A 20,109-nucleotide genomic window follows, 5' to 3' on the forward strand; every position below is an offset into this window, starting at 1 on the left:
GCGACAAACCCGCACACGCAGTCAGGCGAGCGGGAAAATTGGCAGTTGGCCGGGGAAATGCAGACTGCAGGTCAAGCCGGAAGCTGACACTATAGCGCCGACGTTGCTACCCAAAAAGTTTCTCCCAGAATTTGCACTCGGAAAAAAGAAGCGTAATGGGATGCTACTTACAGTATTGTAGAGAGTGTACAGTGGCCAGCATCCTTTTGCAGGCAAGCTTGGTCTGCGAACGAAACTCCGGAATTTCCATGGCCAGATCTCACTTTCTAGCTTTCTAGCTTCCGAATTCTCAGCGAGTCTCAGAGGCGCATGCCTGGTTCGACTCCCGATCGAGTATATAAGTACGTTGAGGGGTCCTCGATCTTGCTCAAGAATAATAAAACAATAAATCAAAATAATTCAAATCGGAAGTTCTTATAGTTCCTCAAAATCCGTGCCCAATCAGAAGAAAAGCTAATATGTATACACACTGAAGTGCACCCTTCAGGCTATATTCCGAAGTCAAAATGCTTCTTACAGTACAAGCAAAGAAATAAAAATTTCTTAAATTAAGGAGGGATTTGCGCTGAGTGTGGTGATCGCAGTGAGCAAGGGGTCAGTCGCTTGGTAGCTGATCTCCGGTCCGAAGTCAAGGGGCCGGGGCCAGGAAGATCGTTCTAGTCGCTATCGTGCCTGCCGTAATTACGCCACGCGAACATCTTTGATGGCGAGTCGTGTGTTGACATCTGTTAACTTTGGCAATTGTGCTGCGCGGATTGCACAATAAGTGGCGATCCCCTGGCGAAAAGCTTTCCCCGACTGGAGGTCTGGGAGAACAGCTAGGGCTGCCTGCCTTTGACATGGTCCGATGCGGAGGCTGATTGAGGAGGAAAACTGCCGAGATGCACGCAAGTCGGGGCCAGCCAAAGATAATGACCCAGGCCTCATCCCAGTGATAGCTGCATTAGATAAGTTGAGGTGAGCTGCGGTGTTTGTTGCTCATTCACAGCTTATTATTATATTTATCGGGTGTGATGCCCGTTGGCCATAGGGCCAGGTCTTTGCTAGGTCCAGAGAGGTCTTTGAGACCTAAGCGAGCAAGGGTCGCCTTTTTGCTTGATTTTTAGGGAGAGATCAAAACTTTCCTCGAAAAGCAACCAGTCTAAGATACATAATAAGACCAAGACAATGACTGACTAGGAAACGCAAAATAATTAGAAAGTAACTACTAATCGCAGCCCTCATTCATTCTTGGTTCACATTACGAAAATTACAATAGCCATTCCAGGTTTCTTTCACCTCCCACCAAATTTCCCATTCATTCAGATGAACAAGACCTTGAATTAGCGTGACAAACCTGAACAAGCCGGAGCAGCTAACGTGCATTTAATAATAACTTCGACCCCAGTTGCCTAATACTTAATGACTCTGATGATAGTAACCAGGATCGGGTTACGCAGCATCCGCTTGAGTAAGAACCATCCTCGATCGACTTTACTTTCTTTATTTAGCTTGAACTGGGTACAATAAATTAGGACTTAGACTAGGGACACTACATTCTAGTTCAGATTGATCCACTCGTCCAGCGGGATCTTGGAAAAGATGCGATCCATGAAGTTGCGTATGACCAGAGTGAGTTTGGTTCTGAGCGCGGGCTTCATTTCCTTGAGCAGCTCCTGGGAGTTCGAGTTGATAAACAGGTTGAGGGCAGCCTCTGTGGGGTTAACGTTTTCCATACATAAATATATACTAATGACCACGTTGCTAGACGCTACGACTTACGTATGACCGAATTTCCGTTGGCAATGTTGTCCACCCCCATTTGGATCTCCTTCACATTGAAGTCCATCTTGACGGAGTCCGTCGTCAGGTAGGTCCTCCCGTCGGGTCCCTCGTTTGCCAGCGCCTTGAAGTAGATCTTGGCCTTCACTCCCTCTGCGTGATCGAGAGTCATTAGAAGTGCGTCATCCCAGCCCAGAAGCCCGGTACCCACCATACTCCCCCCAGTAATCGCCGGCTCCGGAGGCCTTCACCAAGATCAGAACACCTGTGGATCTGTACTGAGCCTTGACGCGAATGCGGGGTATCTCGCACGTCAGCTGGAACTGCAGCGAGTCCAAGTCAGAGCTGCAAAACAGACACAGAGATGTGGATATTAATGGGCGCCCCTAATGGCAATGACAGTGACAATCTGCGGAGTAATGAGCTTAGCGAAAAACTGCATTTCATTCGGCTCATTCCAAGATGAGCCGACTACTTTTGTGGTATCTTTTCAGCCTTGAAGCTCTCTTAAGTATGATTTTCAACACCAAAGAGAACCGTCGGATACTGTTGGAACTAGTAGACCTTCATGGGACATTTGGACAAAGGAATTCCGTACAAGAAACAAAGGTAATACATTTTGAATACCCTTGCTATAAAATGGCCTTTTCGGCCAACCAAAAGATGACATCTTAAAAATTACCCATACATTCAGTCAGAACATTAAACTTAATTTTGAAAATAAATCCCTACATTTTATATAATTTATGTCCAATTGCAGACACCGTTTTTAGTCCCCTTTGCCAGCGTACGTAGCCTTAGAAATCGAAACCGATATTGGAACTGGCCAAAGATTGCTTTCCACTTAGAGAATCTAGCGTTGGCACACTTTTCTGGCTCGTTTCTTGGTCAACGATCTGTGGTCGTCGATCAGTCGTCTTTACCAGTGTTGTTTTGTCTCCGTCATCGGAATCGTTTATTTTTCGCCAACTGAGAGCCAAGTGCCCATAGCCAAATTGACGGTCGATGGCGTTGCTGTTGTTGGTACAACTATTGTTGGTGGAGCTGCCGTTCCAAATTCCGGAAAGTTAAGCTAGAGTGTTCTTGGCTTTGGGTGTTGCATAGTTTGAGTCCGTTTGGGAGAATGGGAGTGTAGTTTTTGAAATTAAAAAAGGTAGGACCGTTGACTCTTTATTATACAATGCATACGACATGTTAGAGTGCGAGCTATGCTCCTCTTTTCTGGACATTTCCCCTTTTTACAAAACTCCCCTTACACTGAATTAATAGTTTATTACCTATAAAACACATTTCCAGCGAACCATTTTAATCTATTCATATATGTAACTTTTTCCAGATAATCCATGGCTTTGAGTTCCCACTTTTCCCGTGCAGGCCAGAATAAGTATCACCAACCAGAATGGGCAAACACCTTGTCATCGATAATTACACATAACAAATATATTTTAATAAAAACCCGCCTGAATGCAAATTGATCTGGGCAAACATAAAGTGCTCAAGTAAGCGTTAAAGAATCATTGAAATGCAAATGGGTTATTGCTCAATCGATTTCCCATAGTGAGCCAAACGTTCCATCCATAAATCAAGACTATGAGCCGTAGGGTATTCAGGAGGCTCTGACAAACCGGTCAAATAAGTGGAAGCTGCGCTCATTCAAGTGAACTCCCATAATGCTGGCAAAATGTTAAGTGGAGATCGCGTGCTGGGCGACACTGATTGAGTGGCCAACCGACTGATTGACTCACTGACCGATGAACTGGGCGGTTAGGCAAATGAGCAGCAAATTAAATTATAATAACAAGGGGACGGTGTTTCTATTGCATCCCCTAAGGTGATGAGGACCCAAGGTGTGCGTTTGGGCTACCCCAAAGTGCTAGCTAGGCCTTTTTCACACATTTGAAAACGGTTTCTAATAATTCCTAAATATTGTCTAAAATGTACATTTACATATAATACTTGACAAGTATTTTGTATGTACTTAAACCTGGCCACTGGGTCGCTAAGACTTGGCTATTAAATTCATTGTAAAGACTGATTTTAAATTACTTTACCCAGGGAACCTTGCAATTAAAAGTGCCCCAGCAAACATCATTAAATGCAAATATTAATAGACATCTAGAACAATAATTTGAAAACAATTAAAGCCGATTAAGTCTCCGACACAAATAAATTAAACGTTAAAACGTGAGGTATAATTATCAACGGCATAGGTCCTATCTAAATAAGTACACTCCTAGACATATTTTAAATGTTTTAACTTAGTTTCAATGCAGGGTAGAACTTACCGAATATTGGTGACCGTAATGTTGCTCACACCGTAGGCTTGAATATTTCGGAAAAGAGCCCGATAGCCATCCGGACCACTTCCCAGCACAATGCCGATCTCATCAATCATCACGGGTTCGATCTTTTTAGGAAAATAATGTAGTTATTAGGGTGCGGTAATTTCATCAACAAAAGCTTATGCTCAAAGCAACCATAAACTTCAAAGATACTGGCACGCACAATGATCAGCACATCGTTAAATAAAACTTAAAACTATACCATGTAATGTGTAATTTCTCCCTGTAGCTTAGCTCACCTCATATATGTCCAGCTCCGGAACTCCCTTCTGCAGATAATGGACCAGCTTGTTGCCACTTTCCCGGAGACACTCGTTGATCTGAGCCTCATCCCGGGGACATTGTTGCAGGTAGTAGGCTGGAAAGTACAGGGTTCGCAGGGTGAGACAATGGGCCGAGATAATGCATGCGGTGGACTCTGAATGTCATGTTTTGCCTTTTCCCAATGGGCCCACAATGAAACTGAAGATTCGCTTTCCTGCCGTTAATTGCGATTCCCAGGTGAACGCGTCAGCTTACGTGAGTTCAAGTTCACAATTACCTCGCCGATCTCGCAGTGATCGCTGTGAACATGTTCGGTCTGAACGAGTCCCTGGGATGGGACAAACCTGGTGACAGGTTTATTGCCGGGTTAATCAACGTAGTTGCGGCGGAGGGGTATATGGTATATAGTATGTGGAATACAACACAATGGCGGGCTCAGGCAAGGTTTCCCTAGGGGTTGTTACGATCGCATTCTCGAAAAGCGTTTTTACGCTATTTGAACGGTGAGTTTTTATTTTTCGGCAAAGAAAATTAGTTTCTAGTTTAATTTTGTTTTATTATTTGACTTCTTTCTGTTTAATTGCTCAAAGCTTGGAGACCAGTTAAAGCGATGTTAAGCGTGTACTTTCAGGAACACGTTGTGCAACAAAAGAAGCAAAGCTTGGCTTAAAGATTTCCGAGATTGATGTTCCAATTTTTAATGAGACTTTTTAGAGCTTTTTAGAGTCAGAAAAGTGGAATCTTCTCATCCTCGACTTTATCGTTTCTCATATATCTAACTTTATGTAACCGGGTAAAGAACGGCCGAGCCTGAACTATTAAAGCAGGCTGTCGTGCCTCCCCCTCCCACTCCCCTCTCTTTCCCTTTGAACAGGTTGCGGAGATCAGACATAAGACTTGACGGCCGGTTAAGATATAAAAGAATTAGTGTCAATAATAAGCAAGTAAATTAAGCTGGCTAATCGCAAAATCAAACTGAAGTTGTGTTTAAAATGGAGAAAAGGGTTCTTAAAGTAAGTTAAAACTTTGAAGCAGTGGTTGCCAGAAGAAGCAGTGCAAGCAGTCCATAATTATATATGTTTTCTGCCGGGTGTCTGCCGCCGTTCTAACAACATACATTATTTCACTTAATATATAGTTTGGTCGGTACTTACGCTGCTCCTGTGCCAAGGTGGTGCCCAGCACAGAGAAGAGCAAAATAAATCCAATCTTGAGGCCCATGGTTCGGTTCGTCTGCATGAAAGTACAAGTATCGGAAATTATAGACGGGACGCTGTGTTTCACTTTTTGCAAGTTTCGTAACTGATTAGCACGTTTTGACCACTCTCTTCAGTTTATGGATAGACATATGTTAATTTCGGTTAGATGACGTAGGTGGCTGCTCTTTACGAGCGAAAGTGAAATGGACGGGAAAGAATGCAAGACGCCGAAGTCCGAATACCGAAATCCCAATGGGTTTCACTTGGCAGCGGAAATTCTTTCGAAGTGGGTCAGAGAGCCAGTCCCCAACCAGTTCACTGTTTGTTCTTGAATAAAGAATCGGATTGTCTTTGTGTGCCTTTGCTGTCTTCTGCTTTCTTCGGCGGCGCTTACTTTACGTCCAACTTTCTCGCGGCCCGGCTGAGGAATGAGCTCGAACAGCGTTGGTCCAAGGCATTTAAGCCAAGAAGAAGTCGGCCCGAAAGCGCCGACGAAAATGCAGCGAAAGAGCTGGCGAAAGGAAAACCGAAAAAATGCCTGTCCGCCACACCCCAGAAATCGGGCGTAGTAGACGGCTCATCGGCGGAATCGTCGCTGAATGGTGAAAAATATGCAAAATTACATTAATAATGATAGCTAGACAATAACAAAAAAAAGAGTGTGTGGAGCCCTTAACATTTAATTTACAATGTTTCGATTTTTCAGACTTGCAAAGGTTGGTGGCTTACCAGAGGAATTTTCCATTTTGAAAATAACGTAGATAATAAAACCGTATCTACCGGATTTTTACTTTTTCCTCTGTGTATGGTTGCGGGTAGCAATTTGTCCGGGGCTGGAGGCCTGAAGGTTAAGTTTAAAGGCTCTCTGACTCAAAGCCCAGCCTCCCACAGTCGCGATTGCAACTTGGTAATGAGGCTGCCATGAATCATCCGAGCGGCTTGGCATCATTAGCGATTCTCCCCAGCACCGCGCTCCCTCTTGTTTTCCACCACTTGTTCTTCTGCATTTCAGCCCTATTGTGGGCCGCAGCTTCAATTGTGGCCAAAAGGTCAAGCCGTGCGATTAGGACCAAGAGCTTTCCACTTGCCAAGTGCCGTAATGGGTACTCGTTATCCATCCATACACGGCCCATGAACCCAACCAGCCTGCGAGTGTGTTCACCCTAATAAATCAGAAATGCTTTCTGCCTGGCAAGCCGAATGTTGATATGGAGACAAGCCCTCGAATAAAATGCAATTGTCTGTCAACACTTTTCAGGGAACTTTATGGACTGCCGGGAATAATTTTGATTATTGACCATTGTCTGATTTGCATTTAAATGTTATAATTGAGGTGGAAACACTTAGTCAATCGTGAGGGGCTTTTAGAAAATTGCCAAACAAGAACTTATCTTCAGTTGGTAAGGTTTTCCTGAAAATGAATTTAGTTTCAATGATTACATGAAACGTAATACGATTTAAAAATGGTACGGGAAATATCAACTTTTATAACACTAAATTTTTTACAACAGTTCGATTTTGAGAAACGCATGCACAACAAAACATATACACTCAGAAAAAAACTTTTTTCACTGCCTAATTCCCTGTTCCAAAGTATGCCAAATATGTTTGCCCTTCACTGTAAGCCTTTCGCCCCAAAGTATGCCATGTAGAATGCTTAGATAACAATAAATGCGTTCTACCGTCTACATTTTCAATGTAACTGCACGAATAGAAACATATCACGATCCAAGTTTTGCCAATTCCCTTATTTGTTTTTTGTTCATTGAAGTTTAATTTATAAATGTTATTTAAATGTAGTATGGTGTTCCTCATATTTGTACACATGGTTGCCCTTTGCAATGCCCCAAGCGCCCGAAAGTATGTCATGTAGAATACTTGTACAAAAATAGGTGCGTCTTACATGACACTGCAACAAAAAGCGGGTATACAAAATCGAAAAAAACGTTTATGTTTCCAAAAAGATAAGGACGAGTAGGGATAATATAAAAATAGAAGAAGAGTGTATCAAGAAAAACAAGAGGCGTGTTTATCGGTGAGTTTTTGAAATTGATTCGATCTTACTTGGTAAGTTAATTCAATTTTAAACTTTACACCATTGGTTTTATTATTTATAATAATAAAAAGAAGCTTATTTTACTTTTGCTTAAACAGGAGAACATGTATAAAGTTTATTGAATTATGTTTAAAATAGTTCATTTTTTGATTTTCTGCATTCTTTTAGTGCATTTGATTTTTTACCCTCGGAGTTAAAAAAACCTATTTATTTCCTTAATTAAAAATTCAAAAAATTTAAAAAATATAAATACCCAATTTTTTACATATTTCAAAGATTCTGAACTTCCTTACTTTCGCGGAGTCAACTCTTAGTGCTCAATAAAAAAGAGTGCATTCAAAAAGAAACCCGCATTTCGCTCGCCAGCTCTGGGCTGCGTGTGGAGAACCGCTCTCAAGGTCAAGGTGGCTTGGTGAGTGGGTCAACGTCGACTTAAAACCACTCGACTGTGAATGCGGTTGCTAGTCCCATCCCTTTGATCAGATCGGTTGGATGACTCGTTTCTGGGTCACAAGGAAGCTGAAGCCCTAATACTTCTTAATTGAGTGCGAATTGAGGATATTCTAAGCTTTTAATTCTTTTAATAAGTTTGATTATTTAACTGTTTTCGTGGAATTTTCCACAATTTTGGTGACATTTATTCAGCTCACCTTTGCACTTTCCCACATATGCTTAGTCACTTGGGTAATTAACACGGCGGTTGCTGGGCTCAAAGCATCAAAGTCAGGTGGGAATAGCTAGGAACTTCAACATGAATAAAACAATGAGACTTAAATAGGGTTTTCTTCCTACATTTTGCATTTCACTACGCGTTTGTCATTATTGTCTGCCTTCTTTTGTGGAGACACACAACACACAGAGATGTATTTATAACCACATTTGCCCGTATTGTGAGCTAGACGTGACAACAGGCTTTAGAATCGGCGAAGAGGCCTTTGTATAACAAATAAGACTTCCCATCGAGTTCTCCGATACTTCCCCATAGCTCTATTTGTTTGTGTTCAGGGCCATTGTAAACAGTTTAAGAGTTCAGTATGTTCCGATCGCAGTGCAAAGTGTGGTCCAACTAAGTGCTTTAGTCCCCGCAAAATTATCTGAAGATAGCTGGCACACGGAGAAAAAATACGACCGACCTCGGAAATAATGCCATAGTTCTCCACACTGCCCTTTACGATTTGGTGTACCATGTTTGACCTTTCTATGGGTAAGAAGTGATTCGCTTATATAAGCTTTGCAGGGATAATGAAGCTGGTTGCTTACTGCGTGGCTTCATAAGTCATCCAAATTGCCAGACTGTCGCTTAGTGGCGAATCCTATTCAGACTGGAATATCAAGAACATGGTAGTTCTATGCTGGAACTCGTCCGCTCCATGAATAATTCATTTGAGCGTGAGGAGAGCATTCGACGATCAGCAAGTAAAAGTAAACTCTACTTCGACTAGACTAAGCAGTTTTAATCAACTGCTAATAAGCAAACATATTAAATTTTCAATATGTCTTTGCAATGTGAGTCAGTAGTTGGAAGATCAATTAGCAGTGAGCTGCGGGTTAGTCCTATCAAGCGAAGATGTAAATGATTCTCTTGATCAATGTGCAAACAACAACGCATTGTTTCTATCATGCAAAGGTAACAATGTATTATTTAATACAACAGAAATGGGATAAATTATGATTTGGCAAAAGCTTCCCCTTACAATGGGAAATTACATTGCAAAAGGGTAGGAAGCTCAGATAGACTGGGTCTGTTATTATCCTTTACTTACCTGTTTAAAATAATAGCCTTAAATAAAAAGTGAAATAACTCATCTTAGTAATAAGTTGCTGAGGTAGAGTATTCCAAAAGACAGGTCTCTCTGATTTCGCACCGCCTTATAAGCACACATCTATTATCTCACTCAAATGGACGATTAAAGCGCCGCACACATTGGAAATTAGAGGCGGAGACACTTTCAAGAGTACAGGTAATTTGGTTTACTTGGCCAGCTAGCCTCGTTACGGTTTTAAGACGACTTATGTTCTATTTGTCCCAGGGCTTTTAGAAAATAAGAAGCTGCACGAATGAACAATTTAATGGGAGGCTAAGTGCTGTCTTTTTGAAGATTTCTAAGTTGGTTCCGGTGATCTTTGCCACGTTAACCAAATATAAACGATTGTTTTTGTTAATAGGTAATTAGAAGTTAGTAATTTCTTTCGCAAACCGCAATCAGGGTTGCTTTGTGGTCGCTCAACAGAAGGCTAACCGTATGTGAAGGTCCCCGGGTGGCTCCCTAAGCACTCGTTTTGAAATTCTGCACCTCTGCATTCAGGAGATTGCGAAAATAGAATTGCCTAATTGCTTTTTATGGCACTCGACAAGTGGGCAAACAAACCAAAATCTTGCACAGAAGTCAAAGAAGTAAAGGAGGGGGCCGAAAACCGGCGATACATTCGGTCAGCCAGTCAAAAAGCCCGGGCTCTCGAGCCCATCAGATACTACGTACCCAGATCGGCAAAGTTGAAGTTCTCTGCCGGCGCAGACATCGACGGCGGGACTTGAGCTCGGCTTGGTTTGCATCTCGTTTTATTTCCCTGCGATCTGCAGCTTAGGGGCTTTAAAATCGGCGATCGACCGGCAACCAGCTCGCAGTTTAAGTTCTCAGCTCCGCGGTGACGGACGTTCCACTTCACTCCCAAATAGTTTACAACTTTATAGTTTCCGACTCCGTTGCGTGCTGCTGAAACTCATTTTCATATTTTATAATTGCTTCTGAGTGATTCCTCCGCCCAAAATGATTAAGTCTGTGTGCCTTATTATTGTGATCCAAGCGCTTTGGATAGTGCAGGCTGAGACCCGTAAGTTTGGGTAGAGTGCTGCTGAAGTACTCAGAAATATGGGCTGCATCTAACGAAGTATCTGTAACCTGCCACCAGCACTAGAGGCACAATTATTGATCATAAAGTTACTTCTTAAAAAGGAAATATTTAATGAAAGTGTTGGTACTACTGTAGTTGAAAAACGGGGAATGCTCGTATTGTATTGCCAGGGCAATCGGCATACTAAAATTACTGTTGAATGTAAAAACTGTTACGCGACGCGCTGAATCCCACACTTATAAAACTTTGCTCCCAACTTTTACTTAATTTTTTACATTTCTGTAAGTTTTATGATCAGTGGTGTACTGTCGATCCTAAACACTATCTAATGCAATGATGTCATTTCTAAGTAAACCGACTTGTTCTAGACCCTTGGGACGCTAAAAACAAAGATTTCACAATTAAAATTTTGAAAGATAATATAGATAATAACAGCTTTCATATTTATTCATATTTAAACACTTTTACTAACCACTTGATGAGCGTCTGCAGTTGTCTGACTCAGTACGGTATTAGCACTTTCGTTGGCTTTTCGCACCATGTGTGCACACAGAGCGCGATCGCATCTAGTTAAATATGTCAGATGTCAAGTTTGCAGCCAGTTCTTCAAATCTAGCCCCTAATTAAGACGTGATAATTGCATGAGGTGACACGGTTTTGTTCGACAAATGAGCGAAACAAAACAAAAAGAGCACAGGCCCCGGCTTTTCAGCCGATGCGTCTCGAAGAATCGCTTCCGCATCGCGCTCGACGAGTGTAAGCACTCAAAATGCAGACTATGAACCAAATCCATATTTAATTAACGCGAGCCGTGGCCGTTGGACGGCCTTCAACTTGAAATTTTAATCGCTCCCGCTGCAGCTCGCCTTGCCGTCGAATGGCGCTAATAATACTGCCAGGCATAATGGTCGAGCTAAAGATAAACCAGCTACAACTTATGGCCGGCCGAAGCCACGAATGTGTGTCATGTGCCACAGAATTGCGGCTCCAACAGGTTCTAGAGGTGCACTCCTTGGCAACCTTGCCGGCGAAACTAAACCGAAGCCGAATCGAGATCTTGATTTTGATCTCGTTCGCTTTGGAGGTCGCTGGGGCTGCGGGTTTGTGTTCAGCTTTACAGGAATTAAGCCAGTGTCTCTTGTTGATCTTCCATTTGTTGACATTCGCAGTGTTTTTCTTCCGAATGAGCTGAAAAACCGGCGAGGCAACTAGGTACTTTATCTCATGCTATAACAAGTTAGTTAAATATGAGTACTCCCTTTAATAACTCAACATCAAAAGACTTTTGAGAAACGTTTGGGACCCATGATGATTTAATTTGTTCATTATTATCAGAGGATAAATGTGTGTTCCAACAATTAAAAAGCCAAACTCAATTACTGCCCAAGTTGCAATTACTACAATGAAATACGATTTTTACAGCCGCCTATATTAAGCAATGTCACAGGGACGATCCGAAGTTGGTGGACTGTTTTATTGGAGCCATTGAACACCTGAAGCCCTACCTGGCCAATGGCATTCCCGATATCCAGGTGAGTGACTTTTCTCCTGTAGTTCATTAGGTGGCGAACTTTGCATTTGTTTTTCTCTAAGCCGTTTTCTTTGCAAACGAGTTTTCAGTTGCATAATAGGCAAATCGAATGAAAGGCACTGGGACTTTTGCACTTGCATAATGAGTTTCTTTGCGAGAAAACTTTCTGCACAGTTGTGCAACATGCAACTTTCCAGTTGAATAAGTATTTACCTTTCAATACAATATTGTGCAAAATATGTCTGTTTTCTTATATAAATTCCAAATTCAACTATAATAAGCGTTGAGGGTAAAAGTTACATTTTTATTTAAGCAACAGTAGTTTTATTATTTGATTTACACTGCTAGCATGTGTAAACAAGCACAACTAGGGATGAGTCATTGTAGAAGCAATTAATTTTACAACTTGCTAACAGTGTAATGAAAATACAAATGTATGGTCAGTGCAATAAACGATTGGCTTATTGACAAGTTAATAGTTATTTCTGGGCTTAGATCCGTTGTCTCACGTGGGGGAACTCTAATAGTTTTTTCTAATAATTTTTTCACATCCCGACTGATCTGATCTCAACTCTTTCCCCTTTCAGCTGCCGTCTGTGGAGCCCTTCAAGATGGATACCCTGGCCTTGCAGTTGACAGAGGGTCCGCAGGGATACAAGATCACTTTGAAGAACATGGAGGCCTTCGGGGCGAGCAACTTCCAGGTGAAGTCCCTGAAACTGAGCGAAGGCAGCGAGCCCTTCAAGGCCAAAATCTTGATGCCCAAGCTGAAGATCGAGGCGAAATATACGAGCTCCGGGGTTCTTTTGATCCTGCCTGCTTCCGGGGGTGGAGACTTCCATGCCAACTTCGAGGGAGTGAGTGCAGACCTCACGGGAAAGACATCGACACACGCGTCCAAGGGTGGGAACTATCTGCACATCGATGCTCTCAGCTTAGTCCTGGACGTGAAGGATGTTAAAATGAGCATATCTGGTGCCTTCAACAACAACCGTATTCTTCGTAAGTGCCCACTATTTTCCCACTACGAATTGAAATAGTGAAGTTCCTTTTATCCCCCAGTTGAGGCCACCAACCTGTTCCTGCGCGAAAACTCCCAAGTTGTTTTGGAAGCCATGCAGGCTCAATTGCAGAAGAAGCTGGCCAGTGAATTTGGAAAACTTGCCAACCAGCTGCTAAAGAACGTTCCTATCGAGCAGTTCTACGTCGATTAGAATCAAGTGTTCTAGGTTATAGTTCGTTAGTCTAAACTAAGGTTTATATAAGTGAATGTTGCTGTCTAGTGCTAGAAACGGTATGCCGAGCGTCATAGTGATGATGGCGGTAGCCGTGGAATGCCCCAATACATGATCATTTCAAATAACAAATAACACGAAGTATTACTAAGTTTAACCGAAACTCCCGTGATATGCTTTCTGCCCGCGAGAGAAAGCCAATGTCGAGTTACTCAGCTAACCAATTACCTTCCCAACAATTTTAACCACTTTTGACACGTCTGTAGATATCGACAAATTAAATAAACTGAAATGTACCCTGGAATAAACCACCCTTGTAGAATGCGTAATGAATTCACTTCAGCGTGATGGGAATTTGCTGTGGGCTTGGCACTCGGCTGAAGAAAACATGGGGTTCAAGGCACTAGGCGAATCTGAAAGTCGAACAAAAGCATTTTCTTGGACTAATTGACCAATGTAGATGGTTTGCTAGCTCCGAAAATAGTACTTTGTAACTTGTATATGAATTATCGCTTTGTTAACCTTTTAACTGTTGAACCACTTCTGACATAGTTATGTTTACGCGATGTGTGAATTTTTATGTTGCATTACCTTATATTCACGTGTTTTTAATATAAGACAATAGGCGGCAGACAGATTTAAGCGTAGGCGTGACAATATTTTTCAGGTGAATATTCAATACCGTTTTCTTAGCTTGAAAACTGTAGGAGCCGCATTTTTGGGGGCTTTTGGGGCGTCAGAATGAGCGTGGCACGTACTCTTCAAAAAGTCTCGCTGCAAACGACTATAAGGAATCTAATTCTGAAATCTCAGCGTTCATACAGACAAAATAGACGACTCCGTGGTGATACTGCAACAGTTATATTTTGATCCAAAGTGATTTCTTTTGACTGATTTCGTCTGACACAAACTCAAATCTGGCGCCCAATGAGGAAAAAACAGACTTTTGCGTTTTGCTCACTAAATAATTGTTAATAAATGAGCAAAACCCATAACTGTCTCAAAAAGAGTGCATTTTTTGATTGTCTACTTTGGTTTTTATTCTTGTCTGTATAGTTATGTAAATCGACTTTTCGCACACATGGCATTTTATATAGTGATACGGTTTTATGTAAATTAACTTCGGGTTGCCGAAAAATAATACATATTTTAACCCACACTTATCAAATTGACACTCAACGATTTTTTTGGGTGTAGCTTTGCTTTGTTAGGCCGTTAACAGAAAAGGGCCTGAAATTTGAATTTCAGTATTGACCACCGTAAGGTTAGGCGTTAGTGCGACAGTGTTTTCAAACGCAGCATGTAAGTGTGGTGAATGACAATGGTACGAAACATCAGAGAGGTGCTGTTGCAACAGTGTTGTCGTTCAGTAAAACCAAACTCAGATGGCGCTGCTGTAAGACAATGTTTTCTGAAATTTTGTAAAACAATGTAAACAAAAATATGGAAGCACATTTCCCAGTGCTGCCATTTGATATTACGTGTTATTAAACATGCAGTTCAGACCAACCATTCATTAAAACTTGCCACAGATGGAGTTGCCCCAGGAAATAATAAACGGCCGGATAATGTAATGTGGAATTTGGGTTTCGATAAGGGATTACAAATGGTGAAAAAAGCTGAGATTACAATTTTGGCGGAGAACTACCGATCAAAAGACTTAATATTCCACTGCGTTTTATTTTGATTCGCGCAAAAAGGGGTTCATGTGTGCTTTTCAATTTTACAAAAGAAATCGTTGAGTCTGCCAACTTTTAGCGGTATGATAAAGATTTTGTGGATCGGAAAACAGATAGATGTGATAGGGGTATGAAACTCGGATTTAAAAGGGGTGGGAAACTACTCTTTAGAGAGCAACAAACAAGGCCCAGCAACTAGAAGAAAACCAGGGCTACAGTTACATCAACCACCAAGAGATGGCGTTGCATTTAAATAATTGTTGTAAAAAGTGATAAGTAGGGAGGCAATCGGTGAGCCCGAGAAGTAGGTGGCGCTGTGTCAAGTTCATTTTTTTCGGTGGGTACAGGGCTAATGAAGAACGGATAATAATATAAACTACGTGTTCGGATAGCATAGGTCCAAATGTGGGAACAGTCAATCAAAGTGGGAGTGGGATCAGAAACTCGGGTCGAAAACAGGATAAGACTCGGATTGAAAATGAGGATCAAAATCATTCTTCAGAAGGGCTCAAAAAATAGATTTGCCCATTTTGTAGACTCTGAGCGCGAAATTATTTCCCAGAACTATTTTCCTTGTAAAATAACATTGGGTGGCAGTCAAATTTTAAAATTCTCCCTCAAGCCTGTCATAAATGGCGTTGCTCTACAACCAATTCTTCGGACTAGATCAAGATAATTTTAATTCGTTTTAACCAAGCAGTAGATGGAGTTGCATCTGATATTTAGTTGGTACAAATATAATATGGAATGGATAACAGATGCAAGAGTACAAATAAGGGAATAGGTATAGATGTACAAAGATAATGTGGAACGGATAACAGACGTAGAGTGGAATCTGATGTCGGATTGGAAACTGTGTAGAGCTGGAGTGATAAAGAGGTTCAAAACTTGGACCAAAAATAGTTAGGAAATTGTCTTTTGCGTGGCTTGCCCGAAATTTTATCTTTTTTCAGTTAAACGGGCGAAGGGTGGCAGCGCTAAAACTCAAACGTGCAAAGTGTGGCATCGCTGAATAAAAAATACGAAATAGAAAGAAGAAAAATAAGAAGATGCCCTATTTTTCCAAAAAAAGGAACAGTTACAGTTGGACGAGACGCTGGCCTATGTGGCCCGTGAGAAGGGCGAACTGTTGAAGGACACTGCGCTGTTGACCACCGCGTTTGAGGGAGCCCTTCTTCATGCTCTTCGACGTGCTCCCCTTGGCGAACGTTGAAACCGGGTCACCGCACAAGGACTGTAAGGCATGGCCGTGGTCAATATGAACATCCCCGGAACTGCATTCGGGGTGGAGTACGTCAGTCCGGTAAGTGAACAGCGATCATTGTTGTCAGCACGGTCTTTGCCGTGGGGAAGGGCGCCTACACGCTCTCAAAAAAGTATTCATCCAGAATTTTGAAAATATTTATTATTACACCCTTTACTCGTAGAGTAAAAGGTATACTAGATTCGCCGGAAAGTATGTTATAGGTAGAAGGAAGCGTTTCCAACCCCTGACGTATATATATTCTTGATCATGATCACTAGCCGAGTCGATCTAGTCATGTCCGTCTGTCCATCTGTCCGTCCGTCCGTATGAACGCAGAGATCGCGGAAACTATAAGTGCTAGAATATTCATACTTGGCATGCAGATACCTGGGCTTCCTGCGCAGAACAAGTTTGTTTCAGCGGGGTGCTACGCCCACTCGAACGCCCAGACTCCGTGAAAATCTGTAGAGCGTATCCATTTCCCTTTCGCTCTCTTAAGCTGACGGGTATTTGATAGTCGAGGCACTCGACTATAGCGTTCTTCCTTGTTATTTCTTAGATGTGCTCTTCCGTAGGCATCCTGGGCAAAGGGGCCTTAAGAAAAGGAGTGCGCGAGGTGGTCCACTATTTGGCGGACACCGAATGCCTGGACCGGCTCCTCTTCGGCGCAGCGGCGGACAAAATCGGAACACATTTTCAGCAGTTGAAGATACCCCACCCTGTACCACCACGAGGACCTCTTCAGGGTCTGCGCGAAATTGGGGTTTACCGATGTGCTTCGGTGGTGGGCGTTCAAGAAGGCGTCGTTCCGGAGGGAGTCCTAAAAGACAAGAACGAGCCGTCAGAGGACGGCCGCAGCAGTGAATGCGCCGTCCAGTACGGCCAGATAGAGACCTTCTTGGGGAGGTTCCTCGCATTCTCTGAGACCGACGAAATCCGTTGACGGAGGTGAACTTCCACTTATTTGAGAATGTCGGGTGGAAGTGGCAGTATCAATTGGAGCCCATTCTCCGGGAGGCGTTAGCCAAATTTCGCCCGGAGGCTTCTGACGGGGACAAAGTTAACTCAGAGTTGACTCAGAGCCGATGAAGGAGATGTCACGGTAATATAATTGTGTGTTTTTTGTAACATCTTAAATTTTTTTATGTAGTGCATTTTTTAATTCAAGGTATACGAGTAATTATGATTATTTTCTTCCACTAGTTACCATTATCAGTCGTTATTGAAATTTTACATCGGTCGCAGTCTCGGCTACAGAGGTTCATGTCACAGCTGCTCAAATGGTTATTGTACTGGAGTTGGCTGGTTTCACATTCCATTAAAATTCCACAACTGCTAGGCTATGACTTTTAACACATTGCTCCAAAATATTTGTTTAATTAGCCGGGAATTGGCTACAAGCCCTGTGAGCAACGTTGTTGATCAGTCAGTTTTTAACAAGAATTTTGTAATGGAACGTTGGCGATCTGTTAAGCTGCCCACAAGTTTACAAGAATCGTAAATTTTAACGCTGATATCTCGAAAGAGATTGGTGATTTCCAATTTGAACACAGTTTTTATGCTGGAACAAGTGTTATCTGAATAATCAATTGAACTAAAATTTAATGAAATCGCGGGTAGGTTGCGCTTTACAATCTTTCTTTGCTGAGTACCGGGATCTGATAGTCGAGCCTTTCGACCACAAAGTTTTTCGCTGTTTTCTCCTGACGCAGTTATAGATATATTCAGATACTGTTCTCTGTAAGCTAGTTTTGTTTCTGTCTGAAGGATAAAAGTAAGTTTTGCCCACACCCGTGCGCACACCAGCTACACTGTAAGTTAATGTACCAACTTTTAGTCATTTTCCACAGTTTCTGCGTGGCTGATTTTCCCGCGGCCACAAAATCTGTGGGAGAAACGAAGCAAGTCCTAATAACATGGATGCATCTGTCGCTGAAGGGAAAACTGGCGGCTGGAGCGAGTACGGATCTAAGTGAATTGTCGTGTTGACAATTTCGAACACTGAGCCTTGAGTAAAAGTTAATATGCTCGTGCTCGGCACTCAAGTATTTAAACATTTGCCCGCTTGTAATTCGAGCCGCATGCAAGTGGAGATACGCGCATCTGGGAAAGTGCCATCGTATATGGACGATGCACAACGTCCTGGGAAATGGCATGTTCGGCATGCGTGCCCGTTTGTATCTTTAAGATACTTCTGCTGTTTGGGCGCAGACGCTGTGCTCCACACACTCTTTATTTATTGTATAAACAATTTCGTGACTTTGATGTTTATTTTCCTTTGCATTTTGTTGCACTGCTCGTTCGACACACATAATGGATGTCTGTGGCAGCCAGCAGTTAGTTACACAGACAAAAACCGGACCGATTAATTTAAAATCGTTTAACGTCAGCAGTAATTCGAATCGAGTGTTTTACACGGTCAATATCGCTATGCAATTGATTTTAAGGGTCCTCGAAATTTCATAATCAAGGGACATTTAGTGAATTTCTTTAAAATTTTGGGGAGTTTGGTTGAGCCAGTCTGGAATACACGAAAACCTTTTTAACTTAATAACCAATCTTTTGATTTGAACAATTTTTCGGTACGACTCTCAGCGTTTGGATTTTTTCATTTACACAAAAAATATTGACGCTGGGCACGCTTTAGCGTTATGGGCGTTTGTGGAGCTCAAGAATCCATATGCTTGGTGACAATTTTCTAACTTGTAATGTTTCTGAGAGTTCAGCATTCATACAGACACACAGAAAGAATAGATCGACTCGGATGAAACTTGATTTCTTTTGCAAGGCCACCTCGGGCAAGATTTCCCATTACGACGTCACAGATATGCCCAACAAAATGAATAATGCGTAGCACTCTTAAGGAAGCTATTTACTCCGAATTTGGTAGTAAATTGTAATAATTTCGACCCCTTGTTGGATCATATATCTTTCCATGATAAAATATCCAACCTTTTTGAAGAGAAACTAAAACAAGAAACCAAGTTAACTTCGGCAAGCCGAAGTTTGTATAATTATTTTATTTATTATTATTATTTTGTTTATATAATAAATTAATGTTAGTAGTTTGTATACCCTTGCAGTTATAAAAATTAATAAACGTTAGTAACACCATGTGAAATTTTTAAAAATTTTTGACAGCTTCACTGATATTAAAAAAAAATTGCATTATTGTATTGTTTCTGTGACAGCTACAAGTTAGAGTGGTCCGATTTTTATTAATTTTAATTTAAAATTCTTAAAAATACAAAAAATGATATTTCCAACATTATAAAATAATATGTAAAAAATCAACGAAGCTATAATTTTTTCATATTATTTTCTCACCAATTTTTCGATTGTTCGTATGGAAGCTATATGATATAGTCGTTTGATTTTGATAAAATTGAATTCAAAATTCAGAACTAATTAAAAAATTGTATTTACAATATGTCAAAAAACACCAAAGATATAATTTTTTCATATTATTTTCCGACCAATTTTCGATCTTTTGTTTGACAGCTATATAATATAGTTATCCGATTTTGATAAAATTTAATTCGAAATTTAGAACTATCTAGAAAATGTTAATTCCAAGCGTAGAAGGTTATATGTTGAGAAACACTGCAAACTTTTGACTGAAATCATTATACATTCTGCAACGGTATAAAAATGTGTATCATATAAAACCAAGTAATAGCGCATAAAATCAGTAATAACATTTTAGTTGTAGCTCAAATGCACGGAACCTTCCGATAATCGGGTGCAGCGATTGATTCCAGCGTTTAGTCTCTACCTGCTGAAAAGCAGTGCGACCGCTTTGGTAAAATGGGATGGCAAATATGCAGGAATATGGCACTTTCAGCTCGGCCCGCCGCCAACTACTAATTTGTGTTTGGCACTTGGCTGTATCGCTTTTTGAAGTCTGGCCGTGATGGAACCAGCCTAAAAAAACACGGCACGC

General features: G+C 41.5%; 2 protein-coding genes across 4 annotated transcripts; one reads left to right on the forward strand and one right to left on the reverse strand.

Moving 5' to 3' along the window:
* Window positions 1-1,467: 1,467 nt before the first annotated feature.
* Window positions 1,468-11,222, reverse strand: LOC108032863 (protein takeout). 2 transcript variants are annotated; one of them, XM_017106863.3, is made up of 7 exons: window positions 5,961-6,033; window positions 5,522-5,600; window positions 4,343-4,461; window positions 4,047-4,168; window positions 1,973-2,106; window positions 1,762-1,914; window positions 1,468-1,693 (listed from the first exon to the last, which is right to left on the reverse strand). In XM_017106863.3, exons 2-7 carry the CDS (start codon window positions 5,586-5,588, stop codon window positions 1,539-1,541), a joined length of 750 nt encoding a protein of 249 aa, XP_016962352.1. In that variant the 5' UTR covers window positions 5,589-5,600; window positions 5,961-6,033; the 3' UTR covers window positions 1,468-1,538. The 2 variants fall into 2 exon arrangements, with proteins under 2 accessions (XP_016962352.1, XP_050745455.1); XM_050889498.1 differs by lacking the exons at window positions 1,468-1,693; window positions 1,762-1,914; window positions 1,973-2,106; window positions 5,961-6,033 and adding exons at window positions 2,470-2,848; window positions 10,948-11,222.
* Window positions 8,756-13,550, forward strand: LOC108032857 (uncharacterized). Of its 2 annotated transcripts, none has more exons than XM_044091063.2 (4): window positions 8,756-8,826; window positions 11,898-12,007; window positions 12,594-13,008; window positions 13,069-13,550. In XM_044091063.2, exons 1-4 carry the CDS (start codon window positions 8,808-8,810, stop codon window positions 13,218-13,220), a joined length of 696 nt encoding a protein of 231 aa, XP_043946998.1. In that variant the 5' UTR covers window positions 8,756-8,807; the 3' UTR covers window positions 13,221-13,550. The 2 variants fall into 2 exon arrangements, with proteins under 2 accessions (XP_043946998.1, XP_016962347.1); XM_017106858.3 differs by lacking the exon at window positions 8,756-8,826 and adding an exon at window positions 10,241-10,454.
* Window positions 13,551-20,109: the final 6,559 nt, after the last annotated feature.

Source organism: Drosophila biarmipes, chromosome 3R (assembly GCF_025231255.1).
Source record: "Drosophila biarmipes strain raj3 chromosome 3R, RU_DBia_V1.1, whole genome shotgun sequence".
NCBI lineage: Eukaryota > Metazoa > Arthropoda > Insecta > Diptera > Drosophilidae > Drosophila > Drosophila biarmipes.